This window comes from Tympanuchus pallidicinctus, unplaced genomic scaffold (assembly GCF_026119805.1).
Source record: "Tympanuchus pallidicinctus isolate F22 unplaced genomic scaffold, pur_lepc_1.0 scaffold5, whole genome shotgun sequence".
In the NCBI taxonomy this organism is placed as follows: domain Eukaryota; kingdom Metazoa; phylum Chordata; class Aves; order Galliformes; family Phasianidae; genus Tympanuchus; species Tympanuchus pallidicinctus.
The window spans coordinates 63,938,655-63,960,412 of NW_026294769.1; the positions used below are offsets into that span (position 1 = coordinate 63,938,655).

Below are 21,758 nucleotides of genomic sequence, written 5' to 3' on the forward strand. Positions count from 1 at the left end.
ACACAGCTCACAATTGTATTTAGTATTAATGAAAAACACATTTTATTTTACTCCACACACTGAAAATACAACAAAACAATTTTGAGACAAAATATTTTGAGAAAATTTAGAGAATAAATATTGTTAAAAGAATGTAATTTGACTAAAGACATTTTCACGTCCTTTCAGAGAGGCAGTTCTGAGGTCAGAGTAGGTTTCTCAGGACTTTTTCCATTCTAGTCCTGAAACCTTCCCAGGACAGAGACTGCATTAGGTCTCTGGGCAGCCTGTCCAGTACCTGATTGGTATCATGGGCAAAAAGTTAATGTTTATATTACATCTGAAGCTTTCCTGTTTCAACTCAAACCCAGAGATCTCCGTTTTCCTACCAGATATCACTGTGTAGTTCCAGGCTACACCTTCTTGACAATCTCTCTGTAGGTATTGGAGATGATGTTAGGTGGCCAAAGCCATCTGCTTTCCAACTGAACCTAACCAGCTCCCTCAGCCCCTCCTCACAAGGACAGTGCTCCAGCACCGAATATCAGACTGGTCCTACACCGAACTTTCTCTGGTTCATAAATGAGTTACTGTACTGAAGATCCCCAAACTGGTCACAGTATCCAGGCACAGTCTAACAAGCACAGCAGGGGGCTGCAAAAGAAGAGGACTGGGCACGTACTCTCTGATTCCCTAATTTTGGAAGCTAGTGGCATCCAATGGACTAGAGTGAGTTGGTTCCACCCCTTCATCCTGCCGTTATTGCACTCCTCAGGTGCATGCTTACCATGCTTCTCAAAGGTAAATTCCTGCTGGGAAATCAGACTGGTGACACCATTACAGCATCCTCCAAACCATCCAGATTTATGGCTTCAGAGCCAAAGTGCTGATCAGAAACACCATGTATTAGTCATAATCTTATCAAAAATATTTTATTTATGAAAGTAACAATTATACTATACAACCTATATTGGAAGTACATTTGCTAGAATAAATTGCTAGAATAAATACAGGCAATTAATTCATTTTTTATAGAATGAGAGGATTTATTTGACATTTGAATGTTAACCCAAGCTTTAACTTACATCATAAATAGTTAAAAGGCATAGTCAATTTTTTTTCTGTTTCTTTTGCATTTTTTAATACTGTTCTATTTTTAATCAACACGAATCAACTCTCCAATCATTAACATAAAATTAGTATGACTTTCAAGCAATCATGTACCTCAAGATAATCAAACAAATAAGGTAGTGTGTGTGCAGTTCATTCTACAGCAGAATCTACTCATATCTGCATAAAAAAAGAAGCTGAAAATGCTTCTAAGTTCTTTAAGCATCATATGCTGATTTCTGCTTTACCACAGTGCTTTAAATACCAGAATCTAAAAAGGGCATATATCTGTATGCAGTTGGCATTCTGTTGCTCTTTATAAAGTGTATTAGGGCTCAATGCCACATTCCTTTGGCTGGTGAAGGACTGCAGAATTTAGTCCTGAGTGTTATTTCACAAAATCGTGGTCCAAAATAAATGTCCAAAATGGACTATTAAGCACCAAGGAAATGATGAATTTACTAAGACCTGATGTTTTCTGATACAAGTTGGCTTCTTTTCTGGTAGATATGCTTTAGTCAGGCATGAAATATTGGGCTTAGTACAGGGGTCTGCATTACACTGGATGTCACAGAAGGTGATGTTTATATCATTTGTAAACTCTGTGAAGGGCACTGCAGATGTTTTGTAGCAAGGCACCCACATTTTGAAAGTGTTGATATGTTTTCCTTTCATGTATCTTTTAACTAAAAAATCAGAACTGGAAGATTGCAGCCATCAGTGGAGTCAATAGTAGTTTGGGGTGTCTGATATTTCTTCAGATCAGAAGCGTGTGGTTCTTCAGATCATATATAAAATCAGTGGGAGCTCTCCTATAGCAATGCCTTTTCCAATGGTATCAAGACCTGGCTTATCAAATGGCTATTGTGCATGCCAGAGATATTATGCTCTCAGCAAAGTAGATTTCCCTATTAAAATGTTATCCAAAACAAAACAAAGCCCCAGATTGCACATATCTACCCCTTTGGCCTTTTTTTATGGACAAATAAGCTTGTATTCAGAAACTGGCAATGTTGGGCCTTTCCTAATAAATGCCTTCAAAGAGTACATTTAAATGCTTTTTCACAGAAATAACCATTCGTCTGTTGCAAAAACGCAGAGGAATTTTTTTATGCTTTCTATTGTGAACAATATTAAATCAGCATAATTCTGGGGGGGAAATTGATTTTTTTGTTTCCCAAATATATTTAAGGAGGCTAAAGAACAAAATGTTGGGGAGGCAACTTTTTTGGCAGATAGTAAAATATAAAATATGTGATTTAAAAAAAAAAAAAAAAGTTGGCTTAAAAATACGCACACACAAATAATACAATAATATAAAAATACAGCTCAGCCAATGGCCTCTTAAAATTTACCTTTGGCATTACATTTGGCAGCCTAACACAAAAGACCCTTCCTATAAAAAGAACTATAAAAAAGAGAAGTTCATAAATTAGGTTGCAAGGGGCTGTAAGATCCTTTTCTTGATTCTCCAAACTCCTTTTCTTCCTGTCCACACATAAGCATGACCAGTGAGGTATATAGAACGTAACACTGTCAGGCGTATGCACGATCAAAAAGTGCATAAACAAAGAAGTTCTCCCATTTTCATGCGAACAGGTTGAAATGGTGTGGTTTGATTCTTCCCCCTTGGAAAAAAAAAAAAAATCATTTTCTATTGTTTTTGATTTTCTTACTTTGGCAGGATGAAAATGAACCCAGAGGAATATAAATGTCCTATTCCCAGCAGCAGTGATCCATTTCCCTTGGCAACATTCGTCCCATGCCACAGATACTACAAGGTTCTTGGGTTGCTTTAGAACTCTCTGGGTAACTTCCCACAGAAACATCATACGTCTAGCACCATGTCATAGTGTTGCTCTTTCTTCCGCCTGCCACATTTGGTGATAAGAACCAAGTACAAAGTCAATAGAAGAACCCAGTAACATGCATAGAGGATTGTACCAATGACGAGAACTGTTGTTTTTGACTCAGAGAATGGCTTTTTTGATTCCTTGTAGATAGTGAAAATTACGCCACCTAGGAGGATTGTAAACCAAATGGAGACTGGAATGAGTCCTATAAAATTAACTACAATGGTTTTTCTTCCTGATGTGCCCCACCCTGCTTTGTTTATTGTGGCAATTGCAAACATCTTTGCTGGCAGTAAACTTGACATATACAACACTGAGTAGAGTGACATGAAAACCATGACAATGTTGCCCCTAAGGAAGCTGGCAAAGGAAGACTTTATCAGGCCCACTAACTGAACTGTCAACAAGAAAAGGAGGATGTTCCAGATTTTTCCCCTGTAGAAGAGCTGAATGACTGTAGCGATAAGGAAGAAAGGAAAGAATCCAGTGATTACAGCTTCATAGGTCATCCACAAATGGTGCTTGTGGAACCACATTGCATTATAAAGCCACTCTCTAAAATATGATTTACTCCAGCGGGTCTGCTGATTCAGCCACCTGAGATACTCTATTGGTGTTTCAGTAAGGCACTTGGATCTAGCTGTGTATTTTGTTGCATAGCCCAGACTTAGTACTCGGTTAGTTAGATGCCTGTCATCTCCAAAGCTGCACTGGGAGCCCATAAATTCTTGATTGTACCAATCTTCCACAAATTCATGGAGTAAAGAGTTTCTGTACATTCCCAGAGGTCCACTGATGCACTGTACGCAGCCAAAATAGGACTGGCAGGCTCTTTCTATGTTAAATGCCATCCAGTATCTCACGCTGCTCAGAAAGGAGATCCAGGAATCATACTTGTTCAAAATCTGCAAAATACAAGAAGTTGGCATTTTAGATGAGTTCTTGAGAAGGATATTATACACATTAGATCAAAAAGGAATTTGCTGAAACTGGAGTACTGATAGCCAAAATATAAGGGGAACTTCACTCTTAGGCCAAACATGTTACCATCCTTACACAGTCCAGGACACTGATAGGAAAGGCAATAAAGCCTTCAAGAGGCTGTTCCACAAAAATGATCACTTTTCTCACAACCTTTCCTCTTCTCCACCAAGAAACTTCCTTCCTGGCTCATTTTTCCTTTCTCTTCATCCCCAGTTAAGTACTTGCAGCCTCTCCTAGGAGATGGAGAAGTCCAAAATGTGGCTTCCTGCCACAGCTTTGCTTCTCACAGGACTCCTTCCAGCCCTCCTAGAGCTATGCCAGGATATGAGAGACTGAACAGGTGGTCTTTGGCTTACATTTTTGGTCTTATAAGGCTTGCCCTAGATGTTTGATCCTGGACTATGATCCCATATGTGACATTAGGCCCTCTGGGAAACAGCCTTGCTGGAGTTGACATTGGAAACTGGCATTGTTATTATGCCTCAAGACATACTATGATACACCAGCAGTCATGCTTCAGCTCATATAAACAACTCAGTCCTTCACTTCATTTTGCCCCAAAGCTCACCTGAAGCTCAGGCATCCACTTTAAATGCTGTATAGCTATAATCTGTGTCTGAACACTCAGTGGACGTAAAGGCAAGTGCAGGTGCCCAAGTCTTCACATCCACATTTTCAGCTCGACTTGTGATCAGACCAGAGGACAAAGATATTCAGGCTTCTGTAGGAATCTTAATTTCTGGAATTAAGAGCCACATACCTGAAATACTTATGACTACTGGGACATTCTTCAGTAAGTGCTTGCCCATATAGATGGCCCTTTCTCCTTTGTTTCATAAAAGCCTGACTGGACTAAGGAACCAACCCCAAGGCCAATTGGAATGTTCATATGCATATTTTTTTTATAAATTGTAGCAGAAACATTTGTGTTGGAAGGAATGAACAGCTGAAAATCCTCACAGAAGTGGAGCTGGGTTGACTTCAGGCCTTCACATTGTCCCATCTGACAGAGAAGCATAGGAAACTCAAAAATACACAGAGTACATAGTGCATAGTGCACTGCATTTCTAAAAGGCTTTGTTTGTAACAATCTTGAATGCGAATTAGCAAGTAAAGCCTGAGGTGCTGGACTTGGTTTTGGGAGAGTTGTTCTCTGTTCTCTGGTGCCCTAAAGCTTTTCTGTGGCACCTCAAACAAAAAATCATGTCCAGATACTCAAAGATGCAGCAACAGGCCTGACAGTCCTAATGCCCCATTTTTCACATATTTGGGGAGAATAATACTTATCTGCTTTCTGTGAGTGTTAAAACCACAGTGCTCATACCTGTGAATTAGCATTCTGTTCAATAGATAGAAAGGGTAAGGTCTTATAAGAGCCTTTGTGATGATACCACTGTGTATTCAATGCTATTCCAGACGTGGAAAACTATTGCAGTACAATTATTTGCTGAAACTCCCCATTGCACTCACCTGCACATCGCCTCCAACTCCTCCAACCATTGGATCTTCTTCTAAGACCTTTACCATCTCCACCGATGAAGCTGGATCGAGCATTGTGTCTGAATCACAGACCTACGAGAAAGACAGAATCAAGAACAAAAATGGGTTGGTTAAGGAGTACACTTGAACAGAGAATAAAAATCACTTGAATGGTGAGTGTCTCTATAGGCATATTCTTCTGAAAGCAATTAAATCTCTCTTTGGAGTCTGCATTGATACTTCTTAAAGACCATTTGTATCAGGCAGCAAGAAGTGCTGCTGAATGAAACTGAGTGCTTGTAAGGACCGTGCACGCAAACAATCCTCTCTTCTGTATCAGCTCGATTTGTTTTACTGGCACGCTGGGCTGACAACTTTGAATAAGAGATGCTCTCAGAGATGGGGCACTGCAGAGCAAGACAGTGTTCATGGGTGTGTTGCAGATTCCTGCTGAGCCCTGACATAGGGTTCCCCTGTGTTGGCTGCATGGTTTTAGTACCCTGGTAAAATGTCTCCTGCTGCCCAAAGAGGGAAGGAGTAAGGAGTTAAATTCCAGATACTTGTTAAAAAAAAAAAAAAAAAAAAAAAAAAAAAGTCAGCTAGGAGTCCAGTAAGAAACCTAATAGTTCTTTCACTCATGGAAGGATTTAGAAATTCATGTAAGATACGTATTTCGGATTATAGAAGAAACTCATCTGTATATTTGGATGTATGGTGTGTTACTAATAGTGCAAGGACTTGAGATTTGATGTACAGAAATCATTTGCCATTTTCCCCCAGCATTCTTATAAAAAATATCTAAGTAAGAACAGAAGGAGCAAGTCCCAAAGTGCAGTAGTCCATGAGACCAGAGCAGAAATAGATGAGATACACAGGCTTTTCAACCACACAAACACTCCTAGTCAACTAGACACTGTGTACACTAGGAATTGGCTTGCCCCTGGAGAGTAGGAGGGGGGCTCAGACAGGCTGGCCTCTCTGAAAGGCAGCTGATGCTGCTTTCGTTTGCTGGGAGGATAATGACATAGGCTGCGGCCTTTTAAATCAAGTGGGTGCCTCCTTGTCCCAGCTGCTACTGAAAGCAGTTTCCCAATAGTCTGTGAACTCATTTTTTAGATGCCCTGACCTCCCTGAGTGGGAGTCTGTCTCAGAAACACTCTTCTGGCTGGCCAGATTCTGCCCTACAAATTCTCTTCCTCCTCCCACTTAATCCAGAGTTGATATTCCTGTGATTTCAGGTGGGGACAGTAGGGGTAGAAGTCAGTGGCGCTGCATGAATAACCTCTTAAATTAAACCCAAGCAAGGCTTTGTATCTACAGTTTTAATTTTGGCATCTTTTCATCCAACCTTTCAACTCAGCCTAAGCTCCCTTGCTCCGTAGGAGCAGAAGTATTTATTCCTGCTCTGTGAAGGGGAGGAGAGGTTTTAGGGATTCTGTTATGGGCTAGACTTGAGCTGAGAGGTTACAAGCAAGTTTGCTGATTACGCCCAGTTTTGCAGTTGACACAATAGCAGGTAGGGGGCACCTTCTAGGGGCACCTGGACAGGCTCGAAAAGTGAGCACACAAGAACCTAATGAGGTTTAACAAGGTGTTGAATGACTTTTTACATGATCTGATAGTGAGAGGACAAGAGGGAATTGCTTTAAACTAAAAGAGGGGAGACTTAGGTTAGATGTTAGTATGAAATTTTGTACTCAGGATGGTGAAGAGGTGGAACAGGTTGCCTAGAGAAGTTGGGGATGCCCCATCTCTGGAGGCATTCAAGGTGAGTCTGGATGGCGCAGTCTCACCCTGAGACATGCAACCCTGCCCATGGAAGTTGTAACTAGATCATCTTTAAGATCCTCTTCAACCTAAGCCATTCTATGATTCTACAGTTCTATGATAATCAAGCTGCACAGCTTGTGATGCAGCTCAGTTTCTGCCAAAACATTTCCTCTCCGTACTCACTTGGAGGCTGAAAGGCGAAAGCTGATGAGAGCTCTCATATTTCTGTAAGCATCTCCAGCTTCCATTCGAGCATCCAGCTCTTCTCCTTGGAAAACTCAGCCTGGGGAGCACCTTTGTAACCTGGCCAGCTTTAGTGGAAAGCTGTCATCAGTGACAGCACATGGTGACAGGCAGCGTTAATTGTGATGAAGGGAAGAAAGGATGAAGGGAGAAAAGGATGCTTGTATTTCTGTCTGGGACTTCCTGAGCAAAGCTGTCACTGAGTGCTCAGCACAGCATATCTGCTATTTGTTGGTATTCAGGGCTCAGTAAGACACTTGTTCCATTTCTTGTGGCCACAAATGGTCAGATTGGGTCAGTCTCCTACCCAGCTCCTCAGATTTCAGTCCTGTCACTCAATGTGGCTGAGCAGTCCCCAACCACCAGATGCATTTATCTATAGCAGAGAAACCTCCCATGAGCAACATTGCTATTATGAGATGAGGAATACTAAAAACAGGATTTATTTATGAATGACCAGCATGTGTCCTGGCTATGCCAGCACTGTGGACATGTCTGCGTTCCTGGGACAAGCTGTCATTTTCCATCTGGATGAGGTTTTTCTAGGTGAAAAGAGGACGCACCCTGAGAAAAGCAACTTAGGAACCTGAATGAAACACACCAAGGGCTGGCAAGCTGGGGCTGGCCCAGCACAGTCTAAGAGCCAATTTGCTATATTTCCACATAAGGGCAGAGTGACCTAGAAATTACTGCTGTGGGTCACAGAGTTGCATGAAAGGGACAGCTGACCTTGCGTGCTTCTGCCTTCAGCTCTGAGCAAGCTGTTCAAATGCTTGCTGCAACTAGTGGTCATTTAAAATCAGGATGTTCCATGGAGCTCAGACTGTGCTGGGTGGTCCATGCAGGTACTTGGATCAAGCCAAGATGCATTGCACCCTGATTGCACTAGCCAGCTTTGCCCTCACCTCCTCCAGAATGGAATTAAATCCTTCACAGTGATTTCAGGTATTTAGTGAGAGTCTGCTAGTGAGTAACATCTTGGTTATCCACGCTGACATGTCTGCTTATAATCACTTGCTTTTAGGCTTAAAGTGCGTTCAAGTACGGTGAGGCCCACAGTGTCAGGCATGGGCAGTCATACTGACTGGTCTACTTTTTAAAGTGGCTGATCACTGATGCAGATCACTCAGCTATTAAAAATGTGGGGCCCATTTAAAGTAATTTAGTCCTAAAGATACTCCTAAATGTGCAAAAAATCTCAGCCTACACTAATTCACAAAACAGAGCCATATGTCACCTGAACTGCATCAGGACTGTGCCCAACCAGAGCCACCTAGGCAATGCATTTGTAACATGGATGTGACAGTGACATCAGTCGTCAGTTAGTCCCTGACACATTCATCAGGACTTCTGAGCCAGGTCAGGAGTGCTGACTGACAGAGAGACCAGAAACATCTCTTCCGTTTTCTTAGTTTATGGTATGACTTTTGAAAGAGAAACACTTTTTGCAGATTCTCTGAGCAAATGCAAGAGCTGGACTGAGAGAGGAAAGTAGTCATGAATCTGTTTCCTCTCTGCCTTCATTCTCTGCAATTTGATACTTTTGTGGGAAGTGATTATAAAATGATGTTAACGCAGAAAAACAGCATTTTTGATCCCATCACAGTCCCTCGCAGCACAAAATCAAACTGCAGACAATGGAGAATTTAAGTCCATTGTTTTTGGATAATAAATCAGTTAAAGTTTTGGAAATGCTCAAGGATGAGTTTAAATTGTTGCCTTGCTTTTAAGCCTCCAGAAACTCTTGAAGTTCTGAGACCAGGGTGGTTCCTGACGCTATCCTGACAGCTTATCGACTGTCCCACCAGAGGAGAATTCTGGAGGCAAAGTAATGTGCTGATGTCAGGAGAGGGCAGGAAAGGCTGGGGGTGATTAATTAGGAAAATTGTCTCATAATCAGCAGGATTTAGTGGAATAAATCTCACTGGTCTTGATATACAACTAATATACTACAACTAGTAATCCTCAGGGTCTGGCCTAGTTCTATGCACCTCCTCCACTCATGGCCTCCTGGACTTCCTGCAGTCTGTTTGCCTGAGAGAGGAGTGCTTCCATGTGTAAGGCACAAACACAGAAAATCTTTCATGGGATCCAAGGCAGCTGGAAAGAAATGTGTCTCTGCTGCTTTGGAAATGGGGAGAGAGGACTCAGCCTAATTCATTTTTAAGTGAACAGTGTCATAAGGGCTTTAAAGGCCAAGTCGCAGTGAGTGAGGTAATGCAGCTGTAAGTGATGAAGCAAAAGCTCCTTCAGGCTTTAGCTGAAGAAATCTTTCTTTCAAGACTGCACGTTGACCTTTTTTATTGAATACTCTGCACAGCCCTCAAAAGCTTCAAAATACCCCCATCTTTTTCACAGACTCTACCACTGAGATATTCCCTAGTGGCAGCAAATACTTGTCTGCCTGTTCTCATATGTGGCCACTGAAACTCTCTCAAAATAAAACTTTACCCAAGATCTAGACTTACAGGAGCAGAGAGGGGGTCTTCAGGAGGACACTGGCTTTGCCTGATGCAAAACCACAGGGAGAAGTACTGCAGCCTGAGGAGATATTCCAGATTTTTCCAATAGTTGGTAGATTTAACATATTCACAGATAGGCTGACCATTTTAAAAAGGTAGCAAAATGCACTTTCAACGGTCAAGCTGTTTCCAAACAGACTGAAAGGAGCACTGTGTTCATCAGGGACTGGGATGGCCTCTAACATGCGGCACAAAATATACAAAAGCTGCTTTCTTTCAAAGTGTGTTTGAATTGGCACTGACCTGGTGCTTTAATACCTACCTGTACATAATCCACGCTTCTCCCCAGTGCTTTGAATGCTGTGTACATTACTTCTCTTTTTCCACCCCATTTCTGCATGATGCAAACACTTTTGTTGGACAGGACCAGCTGAGATACGTGCTGCATGCTCTCTCTGTGAGACTCCTCCGTCTCACCTGGACCTCTGTCATGGAAGTTGTTACTCCAGATATAAGTGGCAGATTTGTCCCTACCCATGATTTCAGTAAAAATGTCCATCATGTAAACGTCGTCTTCCGAGTTCCCATCAATGACCATAACAACTTTAATTCCAGGGTAGGTCAATCTTTTCACAGAAAGTAAACATTTTCTTAAGTAGTCAGGATCCTCTTGATAGGCAGCAATACAAAGGGCAACAGTTTTGTTCAGCTTGATTGGAGTCTCTAGCGACCGCTTCATTTTCCTGTGCTCTAGGTAGGCAAACAGGCTTTGGATGATGAGATGTGATGCCAGGATAGCACCATAGAGTCCAAAGGAGAAGTAGTAATTGTCTGTTTGGATAAACTGGTAGCCCACAATGTAAGCAGCGGTGATTCCCAGCAGGAGGGACACTCCAAAGAGTGTGGTTCCAAGTATTCTCAGGATACATATAAACCTCTCACAATACATCTGCAAAAAAGCATGGAAACTTTTAGCAGAGCTACCACTTCCCACTTTGTCAGGGGCACACATGGTGTCAACATTGAGTTCAGCACCAGCAGATGCACCCCATGCTTCTGGTCATGTCACAGACTTACTACATCATCTGTTCAACTCATATCTCCTCTGCAGTATTCTTTACATGTGAAGAGTCAAATATGCCCTAATGTACATAGGGAGGTTCTCTACACTTCACAGAATCACAGAATCACAGAATCACAGAATCACCTGGGTTGGAAGGGACCTCAAGGATCATGTAGCTCCAACCCCCCTGCCTAACAGGGCCACCAAACGTACACATTCAGATCAGGTTGCCCAGGACCCCGTCCAACCTGGCCTTGAACACGTCCAAGGACGGGGCATCCACAACCTCCCTGGGCAGCCCGTTCCAGGGCCTAACCACTCTCCTTGTAAAGAACTTCCCCCTAACATCCAACCTAAATCTTCCCTCCCTCAACTTGGATCCATAAAACAAACGCTGGAGAATGCGGGCACTTCATAATGTCCTCAAAGAAAGTGCTACCTTTGTCAGGATCTTAATTTGGCAGCCTGGGCTTGCTGAATGAGATCCTGTCATATTACCCTGAGGGGGTCGGAAAAGGGGCTTTCAGGCCACTGCTCACTTCACCGTTCAAGTCATGGGTGGGAAGAACAGCTGAACATCTGTGCAGCCTCTCCTTGCCCCCCAATTTGTGTCATGACTGCATCCCACCCTGAATTGTGTCTCTTGCTTAGTTACGTTTGCAAATAATATTGGAAAGACATTCTTAAAACAGATGTCTGAATGTATTTATATTTTTTTAGACAGATGTCTGACTATATTTGTAATTTATATTTATATGATCAGACAAGGTCTTCTCAATAACACTGCAAAAATGTGTTATTCATACATTTGTATATGTAGATATATATGCATGTGCGAGCATGAGTGTGTAAGGCTATCACTTGACAGAGATTAAGTCCGTCTTCAAAACACTCATCAATTTAGCAGAGTCAAGGCTTTACTTTGGACTCTGAAATTCATTAGAGTATCAGCTGTGACAACTTCTGCATGCATAGCCTATCTGGCTATAAAATCTTTGAGGCTAAGCTCTGGCCATGGAGGAGATAGCAGGCAAGGAAGATGCTCAAAACAAGTGATGGACAAACATGTAGACAGAATCACAGAATGACAGAATGGCCTGAGTTGGAAGGGACCTCAAGGATCATGAATCTCCAACTTCACTGCCACAGGCAGGGTCACCAACTTCCACATTTAATGCTAGACCAGGCTGCCCAGGGGCCCATCCAACCTGGCCTTGAACACCTCCAGGGATGGGGCATCCACAACCTCTCTGGGCAGCCTGTTCCAGCACCTCACCATTCTCGTAGTAAAGAACTTCCCCCTGATATCCAGCCTAAATCTTCCCTCCCTCAACTTAATACCATTTGCCCCTAAATATACTTGACTGCTTTTTGTGGACAGTCACATTAACAATTTTATACAACAACTTTCTCATAATTACAGGAAAGTTAATGCCAGTACGTTTGACATAAGGGACATAAAATAGGTAATGTCTGTTTAAGCCTATGCCAATAAGCACAGTGTAAGTCAAAAAATCTGAAGCACATGCTTGAAAATTTTGCTGAATTTGAGCCTCTCCAAGTAATGGACTTAATGTTTGTGTTTTCTTACTCTTATTCATATTTTCCCTGCTGCTAACATCTTGCTTGTCTGCAGATAATGTGTTTCATCATCTATTGGCCAAAACTGAAGCTGGAACTGCACTTCATTACATCATGTAGGTCTTTAACTCTTTCTTGTGAAATATTCGGGACAAAAAAAAAAAAAACAAAACAAAAAGCAAAGAAACAACAGTACCGAAGTGCAGCAGCATAGCTGTCACCAGTTATATTTCTGTCTGAAATGTTACAGGTTTAGAAAGACAGAACAACTTAGAAAATAAAAATGAGAATAAAGTCTGAGACAGCAAAGACTATGCTTTTTTCCACTGGCTATTTAGGGTCTGAAATTTCAGGACAGGAAGAATTCTCGTAAGTGTGTATTTGGAGACACTGTTAAAGAAATTGGACCCTATCTCTAGGACTTCCTTGAATACTTATGACTGGGCTCTGACAGGTGCTGTAATCAGCCAAGAGCACCAGTCTCTGCTCTGGCCTGTCTGAAGGTCTTCTGCAATGAGGGGTCATCATGAAGCCTAATAAAAGACCACTTATACGAGCCATCCCTATAGGTGAATTAAATGCAGCGCCCAAAATAGATGGGCTTTAGAAAACAGATTGGATCTCCTCTAGATTACCTTGAAGTCAAATAGCCTGTGTGTTTATTAATCCCCCCGAGTACGCAGAAGGTCACCAACATCAAGGTGAGTATTTTATTAATGGTGCAGTTGTACTATGCTTTCCCATTTGGGGTCCACAACTTCTCTTCCCTCACCAGAAATAGAACATGCCTATTAGTGAGCAGGGCTGAATTCTGCTTACATTAGGAATTGTATGACTGAAATCAATGGACCACTTGTATGGGTATAGCTCACAGGATTTAGATTAAGATCTGGAGCATTTACATTTGACTGACTAAACACTTGTATCAGGCTTCTTTTTATATTAATTCATTACTGCTTTTTCTTTTCCTATATAGTGATTCTGCACCAAAAGACAAAATAAATGAATTCTCTGATCTTGTCATTGCAGCACAGTTTCCCTCCTTCCCCAAACTCACTCTTTTAAGATCAAGAAATGGATTTCTGGTCTTAATAAAATAGTATCTTTTTTTTAATCCTTTCACTGTCAACCTTGGGAAAATAAACAGTGTTTTGATCTGAATTCCTGGCTTTCATCAAAGAAACCTTCCCTTTGTATATGCAATTGAAACATGTCTTTTAACTGACTGAATCTCAGGCAAAGTCTGGAAAAATTGCTCAATATTCTCAAACTTTAGCACGTGATCGATTGATAACTTGCCCAGCAGAATTGATATGTATCAGCTTGAATGTGCCCAAACAACAGCAAAGAAGCCAAAAACTCTCCACCCTTCTCAAATAACTGAGCCAAGAAGTTAAGAGGAAATTATGTTTGTCCAAGTCTGGGGCCAAAGATGAATTGCTGAGTCAAATAATAGTACTGAGTGTAGGAATAGCCTCATCAGAGATTTTAAGATCAGATAGTAGTGCTGTGAAAACCTAGACTGGTCTAACACAGTGAAGTGTAAAAGGACATCTTAGTAATACATCAGTCAAAATTCTCCTGAACTTGTCACACTGAGATAGAATCAAGTATTATCAGAGAAGCAGTGCATGGTACTGCGGGTGAAAATTGCAAGCCTAAAATAACACTGTGCTGAGTCAAGATACACGTGTCAAGTGCTTGGTGAAAGATAAACACAGATTTTAACTTTCAAAACCACAATTATTTTTCAGGCATTTCCTAAATAATCACTCTGAGTGCTGGCAATATTCTTTCAGCCAAATTGAAATGCTTTTCTTCAAAGTTGCCATCACTAGAGCCCTATTCAACAGCTGACTATTTGGTAGGTGTATAGTACATATATGATCATATGTATATGATCAGCACAGCTCAGGCTCCTTTTGGAGGTGCTAAGTCTCCCATGCACTGCATAGGAAGCTTGAGACAGGACTACTAATGCTGCTTTGCAGTTTGGACATCTAAATCTTTCATGAGCAAATCCATCAAACCCTGCGGTGCTGAACCAGTATATGCTTTAGCACAGACAGCAAACAGGGTCAACATTGGCACACACACAGTGAGTGAACGTAAAGAGGTTTCAAAGTATACTACTGAACAATTTACTGTCTTGATTTTCCAGCTGTTTAATTCCATGAACAGAACAGGTGAGTTCTTCACAGCCCACCTAGCAGAAATGAAACATGAAAGAGATAATAGCCTCAAGTTGGCCAGGGGATATTCAGGTTGGATATTAGGAAAAATTTAGTCTCTGAAAGAGTGGTGGGGCACTGGAACAGGCTGCCCTGGAAAGTAGTAGAGTCCTTGCTGCTGAAGTGTTCAAGAAATGTGTAGAAATGGAACTTGGGAATATGGTTTATTGGGCATGGTGGGAATGGATTGATGGTTGGACTAGCTGATTATAAAGATCTTCTCCAGCCTTGATAATTCTATGATTCTAATGATATTTAGGCTGTTGCTGATTTAGCAACACACATTTTGGATCAACACGCAGTCCTGAGTATAAACACATCCTGTTGTGACTGTACAAGAGGAAGCAATAAATGTGTTTGCCTCTCTCAAGGCTCTAATGAAGGGCATAACCAATAAATAAATCCCTGCAAGTATTTGACATCAGATTCCACATAGTGAGTTATTTAGCATTGTCATAATGATGGGAAGACCCAGAAATCACATTTTTTGCATGCTTGTGATGGGAAAGAACTTACTCTATGTTACTATCTTCTAATTTTCATTAACAAATTAAGTTAACAAGATGTTGACTAATATGTACACATAGTGACTGGTAGAATAAGTCTAACACTAAAGATACTGTGCTTTCACAAGCTGAGCAATGCCTTAGATTCCAAATTAAATGAACATAGCAAAATATGCTTTATTATTTATTCTGGCAAATATTTAGGCTAGTATCTAACTGCAGTTATAATACATAAATCTAACCTTAATAAGATCAAGACACCTGATGGAAATTGAGTAGGTTCTAGTGCCCTGATTGGTACTGCATACTTAGCAAAGAACACTGCTGACTTCCAGGGTAAAATAGCACCTGTCTCCTCACCAAAATTATATATCACAGTCTGGCCATAGGGTTATTAATCAGACTTCATGCATGGGTGGTGAGGCACTGGCACAGACTGCCTAGAGAAGCTGCGGTGCCCCATCCCTGAAGGCACTTCATGGTGCCCCATCCCTCAAGGACAGGTTGGATGGAACCCTGGGCAGTCTGAGCTGGTGGGAGGCAGCCCTGTCCATGGTGGAGAGTTGGAAGCCTCATGTTTTGGCTTCAGCATAACACTTATCTTCAACATAAAGAGAAGTGTGCACTTAAATATTTTGCTGAAGAGAGAAATCAGTGGATAATTTATATAACAGTTCTGTATTGCACGCGTAAAGAAAATATTACAATTTCTTTGTTAAATTTCTGGAGTATTCATGATAAAATTATGTATGTGCATTTGATGTATTTATTATATCTATTAATCTCCTGTATGAAAATTGATCATTGCTTAACTATTGTATTTCTTGAAGGGAGAAAATCAGAGAGAGTGGATCAGGACTTGAACCACTGGCATTTTGCTCCTAGTACTGCCCTTCACCTGCTGGATGTCCCTAGGCAAATGAATTCACCTCTCTTTGCCTCAGCTTCTCACCTGTAAATGGGAAATCAAGATCATGCAAGAGGCTCTTGGAGGTCTATGGAGCTCCTCATACAGCTGAGGTTACTGACGTGTGTTGTGCATGAGTTGTTGTTCTTCCTGGGTCACATGGGACCCAGTGATTCCCAATTTCCATAAAACTGTTTTTCCTCAAAGAAAACCAGACTGCTTCCTTTTTCCCTTCCATATATTCACCTGAATGTAGACATAGCAGGGCAGTCAGTTTTTCTACAGCACAAATGCAACTCTTACCCTATCAGTAGGACACCTGGTATCCGTGAGGTTAGCAACGTAAGAGCTGACACACATGGGTGTATGTGTATGCTGTCGCTTAGGGCTGCTTTACTCACAGCCAAAGGAAGAGTATCAACTTTTATAAGCCTTAAAAAAACCTCATTCTTTGTGAGCATAATAGCATTGGCTTCTACAGATCAGCTGCTTGAATGACAGTTGTGTGTTGTGTGTGCATGCAGCCCTTATGTGTTTATGTGGCCTTACACACATATACTCTATGTTTAAACACAAACATTATCTGCTATTAATCTTCATCCAGTATTTAGAAACACTGAGCCTTATTTTGGTGGCAAAGTAAATCATTTATCTTTGAAGTACAAATGCTTCCAGGTACACAATAATTAGGAGCATCAAATAGCTGCCCAGAGTGCCTCTTCTGTTTTACAGTCTGCAGAGAGGAAACCGAGAAGTTATGCTACATCTGTATATCTTTACTGCAACAGAGTTACCATATCTGGTGCTTTTTGTTATTTATCACTTCCAGATTTTGTCATGCCATTGATCTTCTGGAAAGGGCGCACATAAGACTAAAATTAACTCTGAGGTTAGGTTTAAAGTAAAGAACAAGGTTGGTAATGATGGTAAACTGTATCTACACTCATAGTCTTTGATCAGCAAATCAAGTCTCCTGTCTGCTCAATGTATGTTCTCCCCTAAAGCACCTAAATTTATTCTCTAAGAGGTGTGAGTAACTGCTGTGTGGATTTCTCCATCGCATACATGGTGAGATGCTGGTTGTTCAATTAACCAAAAGAAAGCAACAAACTCATATTAAACACTCTAAGAAATAATATGAGAAATAATTCATATTGACATTCAGACATTTCAGATTACAGTTAAAAAATATTCTGGTTTAGAACAGATTTCTGGTTGCTGGTTATGAAGTCCATGGACACTTTTGGCACAGCACTGACTCCATGCTTTACTCCAGTGAGTAAATATTTGTCTGATGTGCATAGCTCATTATCTTGTAATTTGTTTATCAAACACAGGTAATACCATGTTTGACTTAGTCAAGTAGGCAGTCCTGTTGCACTGAATGAAAAAGTAACTTGCTGCTTTATGCACTCATCTCAAGCAGTTATTAAATGAGGCTGATATCTGATTTGTTTGCATATCATAAACATGATCGGCTGAATTTGCTGGTAGCACAGCCGGCATGGGGAGCTCCATTGAATCCTGCACAGCTGCTCTTTCTCCTGGAAAAACTTTTGCCCAAGTGCTGTTGCCCTTGCATGTAGGGTGAGATTTACTAGAATGGAATACAGCCCTGGCTGTATTGACACGGTGACAACACTGGTGCTGAAGAACTGGGTGAGAACCTATGGAAAGATGACCCATGAGACCATGAGGTCCATGGGGACTAAGAGCGGAATGCTTATGAATGCTTATGCCTTGTGAGATAAGGGGGCTCTACCAGCCCTAAAAAACAGATTCATAAAGCCTGCCAGGAATGGTGTAGTACGGCGGGCCCTCCCTTAAGCTCCCTTTCAGCCCTCTTTGCATCTTTGCCAAGGTATTAAGGCATCGAATGCAGCGCATTAGGGCTCCTAGCAACGAGAGCTGGTTGTCGGCTTCAGCTCCAGGCTGCAGCTCGGACAGGTGCAGCAAACGGCCGCCGAGAACACGGCCGAGGAGCCCCCGGAGCTCCCGGGGCCGGGCAGGGGCTGCGCGGCTCCGCCCGCCACCGCGGGGCCGCTCCTGCGGGGAACCCCGGCCCGGAGCCGCGGCCAAAGTGGGCGGCAGCGGTGCGTCACAGGGGGTGGGCGGGGCGCCGGGGGGATCCCCCGCGCAGCCACGTGGGGAGGGGGCTGGGGGCGGCCCCTGGCCTGAGGGACCCTCGCGGGTCGCAGCACCCCGCGGAGGGCGGGGAAGGGTCGCGAGGCTGCTGCGCAGCTGCCTTCTTCAGGCGCACCCCGCGAACCCCCTCCCTGTCCCCTCCTTCGGGAGCGACCCTTCCTGAGCGGCCCTCAGTGCCGTCGCCGCCGCCGCCGAGCCTCGCGGTCAGCCCGGGTCCCGCCGGTGGCCGCGCAGAGGGGCGGGGGCGGCAGTCGGCAGCGCCGCTGGAAGTTCGCGGGCAGCCGCAGCTCCCGCCTCCGCCGTCCCTCCCTCCCCGCCCAGACACGTTGGTCGCGCTGTTTCTCCCCTCCGAGGCGGGACTTAGCCTTCCTCCTCGCTTCCCTTCCTGCGGTCCCATCCCTCCCGCCGCCGCTGTCACGTCCCCTCCCGACGCTGCGTGCGGGGGAAGGCGGCCGGAGGTGGGGGCGGCTCTGCCTCCCCTCATGGCGAGTGCCTTCCGAACCTGTTGCTTGATCGATTTAACTGCTATTCAATTCACTTTTTTCTTTTTTTCCCCTTTCAAACCGTATTGCTCAACTGTATCCTAAACGGATTACACGGAGGGAGGGGTTGAAGCTGAAAACCTCATTCATCCTCACTGCGGTCCTATTCATTGCTGGAATAGGTGTAGCATAGAGACGGTAAGATCCTCCCCCAGCCCCACTCGTGTCTGGAGACCTCTTTCCGCCTTCCTTCCTGGAATAGTGGGGCTAAGAGGAGAGCGGCTTCTTTTCTGGGGATGCCAGAAGGGTGATGGTCAGTCTCCTACCTTGTTTGTCCGGCTGTCCTTTGGTCATAGAGGGGCTCCAGCCAGCTGTGTGGTCTCACGTACCGTTGCTCCCGCTGAACAGTTTCCAAGTTTGAGGTAAAAGATCAAATCGCACTTTTTCAGGGACTTATTCAGAAGCTCAGGAATAAAAAAATAATTAAAAAAACGAAAATAATAAAAAAAAATCGCTTAAGGCTATTCAGTCCTACTCATTTTCTCCCACGTGTTTTCCCTATTACAATGTATTTGTCTTCAGTTTCTAGCTCAAAATCGTGGGATTATTTTGTTTTTGAAATAATAATAATAATTAAAAAAAAAAGTTAGAAGTAATAAATTAGGAGTTAGTTTCTCGTGGTCGAAGACCTTGTTTCAAACCCGGCTGGGCAGGAGCCTGGAGGATTTGCACGGCAGCGGCTGAAAGTTTGGGATGTGCAGCATCAGATAAAGGCTCTTTGGTGATGCCTCGCGGACCGCGTAGCTGCTTTAGTTCTCAGCAGCAGCAGCAGCAAACGGGTAATATTTTCCAGACGTCTGTTCCTTTCCTGCTGCTGCTGCTGCTTTTCTGCCTTCTCCACGTTATGGGGTCTTTTAACAAGTGAGACTTGAGTTGTTTTAATAGGCGGAGGATGGGAAGAGGAGGGGAGGGAACGAACTCCTGTAAGAAGGGAAAAAAAAACGCAACCACCCTGCCCATTGAAATGATCTCAGCCAAGGACCAATTCAATTGGCAGAGGCAGGAATTCAATTAGCTAAGTTGCACTTTCTGCAAAGAAACGCAATACACACCCATCGCCACCACCTGATTTCCTCTCCTCGCCCCGCACTTGGGGGGGAGCCCCCATTGCCCCCTCTCTGCATCTCCGGGTCTGGGGTGTGGGACTCGTCCCTCCCACCGCCGCTATTCTGCTGGGACAGCTTTGCAGCTGCTGGTTTTTATTAATAAGGGAATTGCCTCTATGAATGGATGAACTTTGCAGTTTCCAATTCTGCTTTACCCATTCACTCTCGGAAACATTTGCTGTTAGTAACTACCCCATAGAAATCTCCCCCGGCAACAATACCCGTGTCACTCGCGTTAAAACAAGCCCGGAAACACTTTAGACGGTTTAAGAACTTAAAAAATGCTTTCGAATTTGTTAGTCTCTTCTTTTAGTCACTCAATTCACCCAGAGCAGGGCACCGCAGCTTCCAGCCCAGCCGCTGCTGTCGGCTTCCAGCAGTTTTCACTCGCTCCGCTGGGCTCCTTCCCTCCCTCAACGGCTTCTCAGCTTCCAGCCCCCACTTCCACTGAACTGATGTTAAAAAGGCACTAGGTGGCACTGTTGAAGTGAGCGGAGCGCGGGCAGCCCGCTTCTCGCAGCTGACGGATCTCTCCCCGTCCGGCCGAGACCCCCCCCGATGTTCGACTGCTCAGCCCGCGTTTCCTCAAGGTCCACAAAGCTCTCTGTCTGCTCTGTCTGCAGACACCGTTGCTGAAGCCGGAGGGGACTCCTCACCCCGCGCGGTACCTCCTGCTGTGCTGGGACTCTCCTCGTGTCCAAAATATGGTTGCAAATTGGTAGCTACCTGAAGTGGATGGAGGATTTTTGGGTACCGTGGTGAAGTATTCAGGTTTCTGGGTGTGCTCAAGAGGAATGAGAGCTTTAGGATGTATGTGGAAGCTGAGCTGGTTGAGAAGCCTTGGTAGGATGAGAGGGAATGGCCTTAAGTTGCACCAGGGGAGGTCAGGTTGGATATTAGGAAAAATTTCTCTTCTGACAAAGTGTTTAGGCACTGGAACAGGCTGCCCAAGGAGGTGGTGGAGTCCCCATCAATGGAGGTTTTCAGGAAACATGGAGATGTGGCACTGAGGGACAATATTGGTGGTAAGTGGATGACTGGACTAGATGATCATAGAGGTCTTATCCAACCATAATGATGCTATGATTCTAAGCTGGCCTGCTTCAAAGAGCAAGTCTGCCACTAATTTAGGCCAAAGCTTTGTAGCTGTTTTAACCTGGCAAAACCAGGGAAAGCAACTGTCTTACCATCTTCAGAGAATCACAGAATAACCAAGGTTGGAAAAGACCTTCAAGATCATCCAGTCCAACCATCCACCTATCACCAATAGTTCTCACTAAACCATGTCCCTCAACAAAATCCCAGTGTGCAACATCCCAGTATGCTGCATCTCCGCGTGCTGCCTCCCACTGCTGCCAGAAGGGCACAGCCCCATCAGGGCAGATCCCACAGGACAGTGTGTCCCCAGCACTGGCAGAGAGTAGATGCTGCTGTTAAGTAAGGGGAAAGCAGAGAATAGGCACCTCATTCCTGCTTTTGCATTGTCCGTTCCCTATGTCAGGAGAACTGACCTAAGTCAGCCATCTGGGGAAAGGACATAGCAAAAAAGTAAGAACAAGTAATATGGGCAGGGGCAAAACAACTGCTTTGGGAATAAGTGTTTGTGATTGTTTGGAGTATCCCTTAGAAGAACAGGAGGGCTTAGCAAGCATGGTAGACTTCTAGACTGCAGAGTGTTCAGGCATTGCAGTTCCAGGCTTTCCTCCCTACTCAGCGCTATTCTTGTGCAGCAACCACCTCCATTTGGTCAGTGCTGCAGTACTTCCCAGTACAAGGCCCAGTACAGCTCTGCCATCG

General features: G+C 43.5%; 1 protein-coding gene across 1 annotated transcript; it reads right to left on the reverse strand.

Moving 5' to 3' along the window:
- Window positions 1–976: 976 nt before the first annotated feature.
- HAS2 (hyaluronan synthase 2) lies at window positions 977–19,842 on the reverse strand. Its single transcript, XM_052703986.1, has 4 exons — window positions 19,122–19,842; window positions 10,203–10,829; window positions 5,397–5,498; window positions 977–3,847 (listed from the first exon to the last, which is right to left on the reverse strand). The coding sequence occupies exons 2-4, from the start codon at window positions 10,827–10,829 to the stop codon at window positions 2,918–2,920; spliced, it is 1,659 nt and encodes a 552-aa protein (XP_052559946.1). The 5' UTR covers window positions 19,122–19,842; the 3' UTR covers window positions 977–2,917.
- Between the last annotated feature and the right edge of the window lie 1,916 nt (window positions 19,843–21,758).

What these genes read in the sequence shown, in the direction of transcription:
- HAS2 (XM_052703986.1), bottom strand. Translation starts at nt 10,829, where the DNA reads ATGTATTGTGAGAGGTTTATATGTATCCTGAGAATACTTGGAACCACA. An exon ending in GAAGCGTGGATTATGTACAG is followed by an intron (nt 5,499 to 10,202) that starts GTAGGTATTAAA and finishes TCTTTCTCGTAG; the next exon opens with GTCTGTGATTCAGACACAAT. An exon ending in GAGTTGGAGGCGATGTGCAG is followed by an intron (nt 3,848 to 5,396) that starts GTGAGTGCAATG and finishes TGTATTTTGCAG; the next exon opens with ATTTTGAACAAGTATGATTC.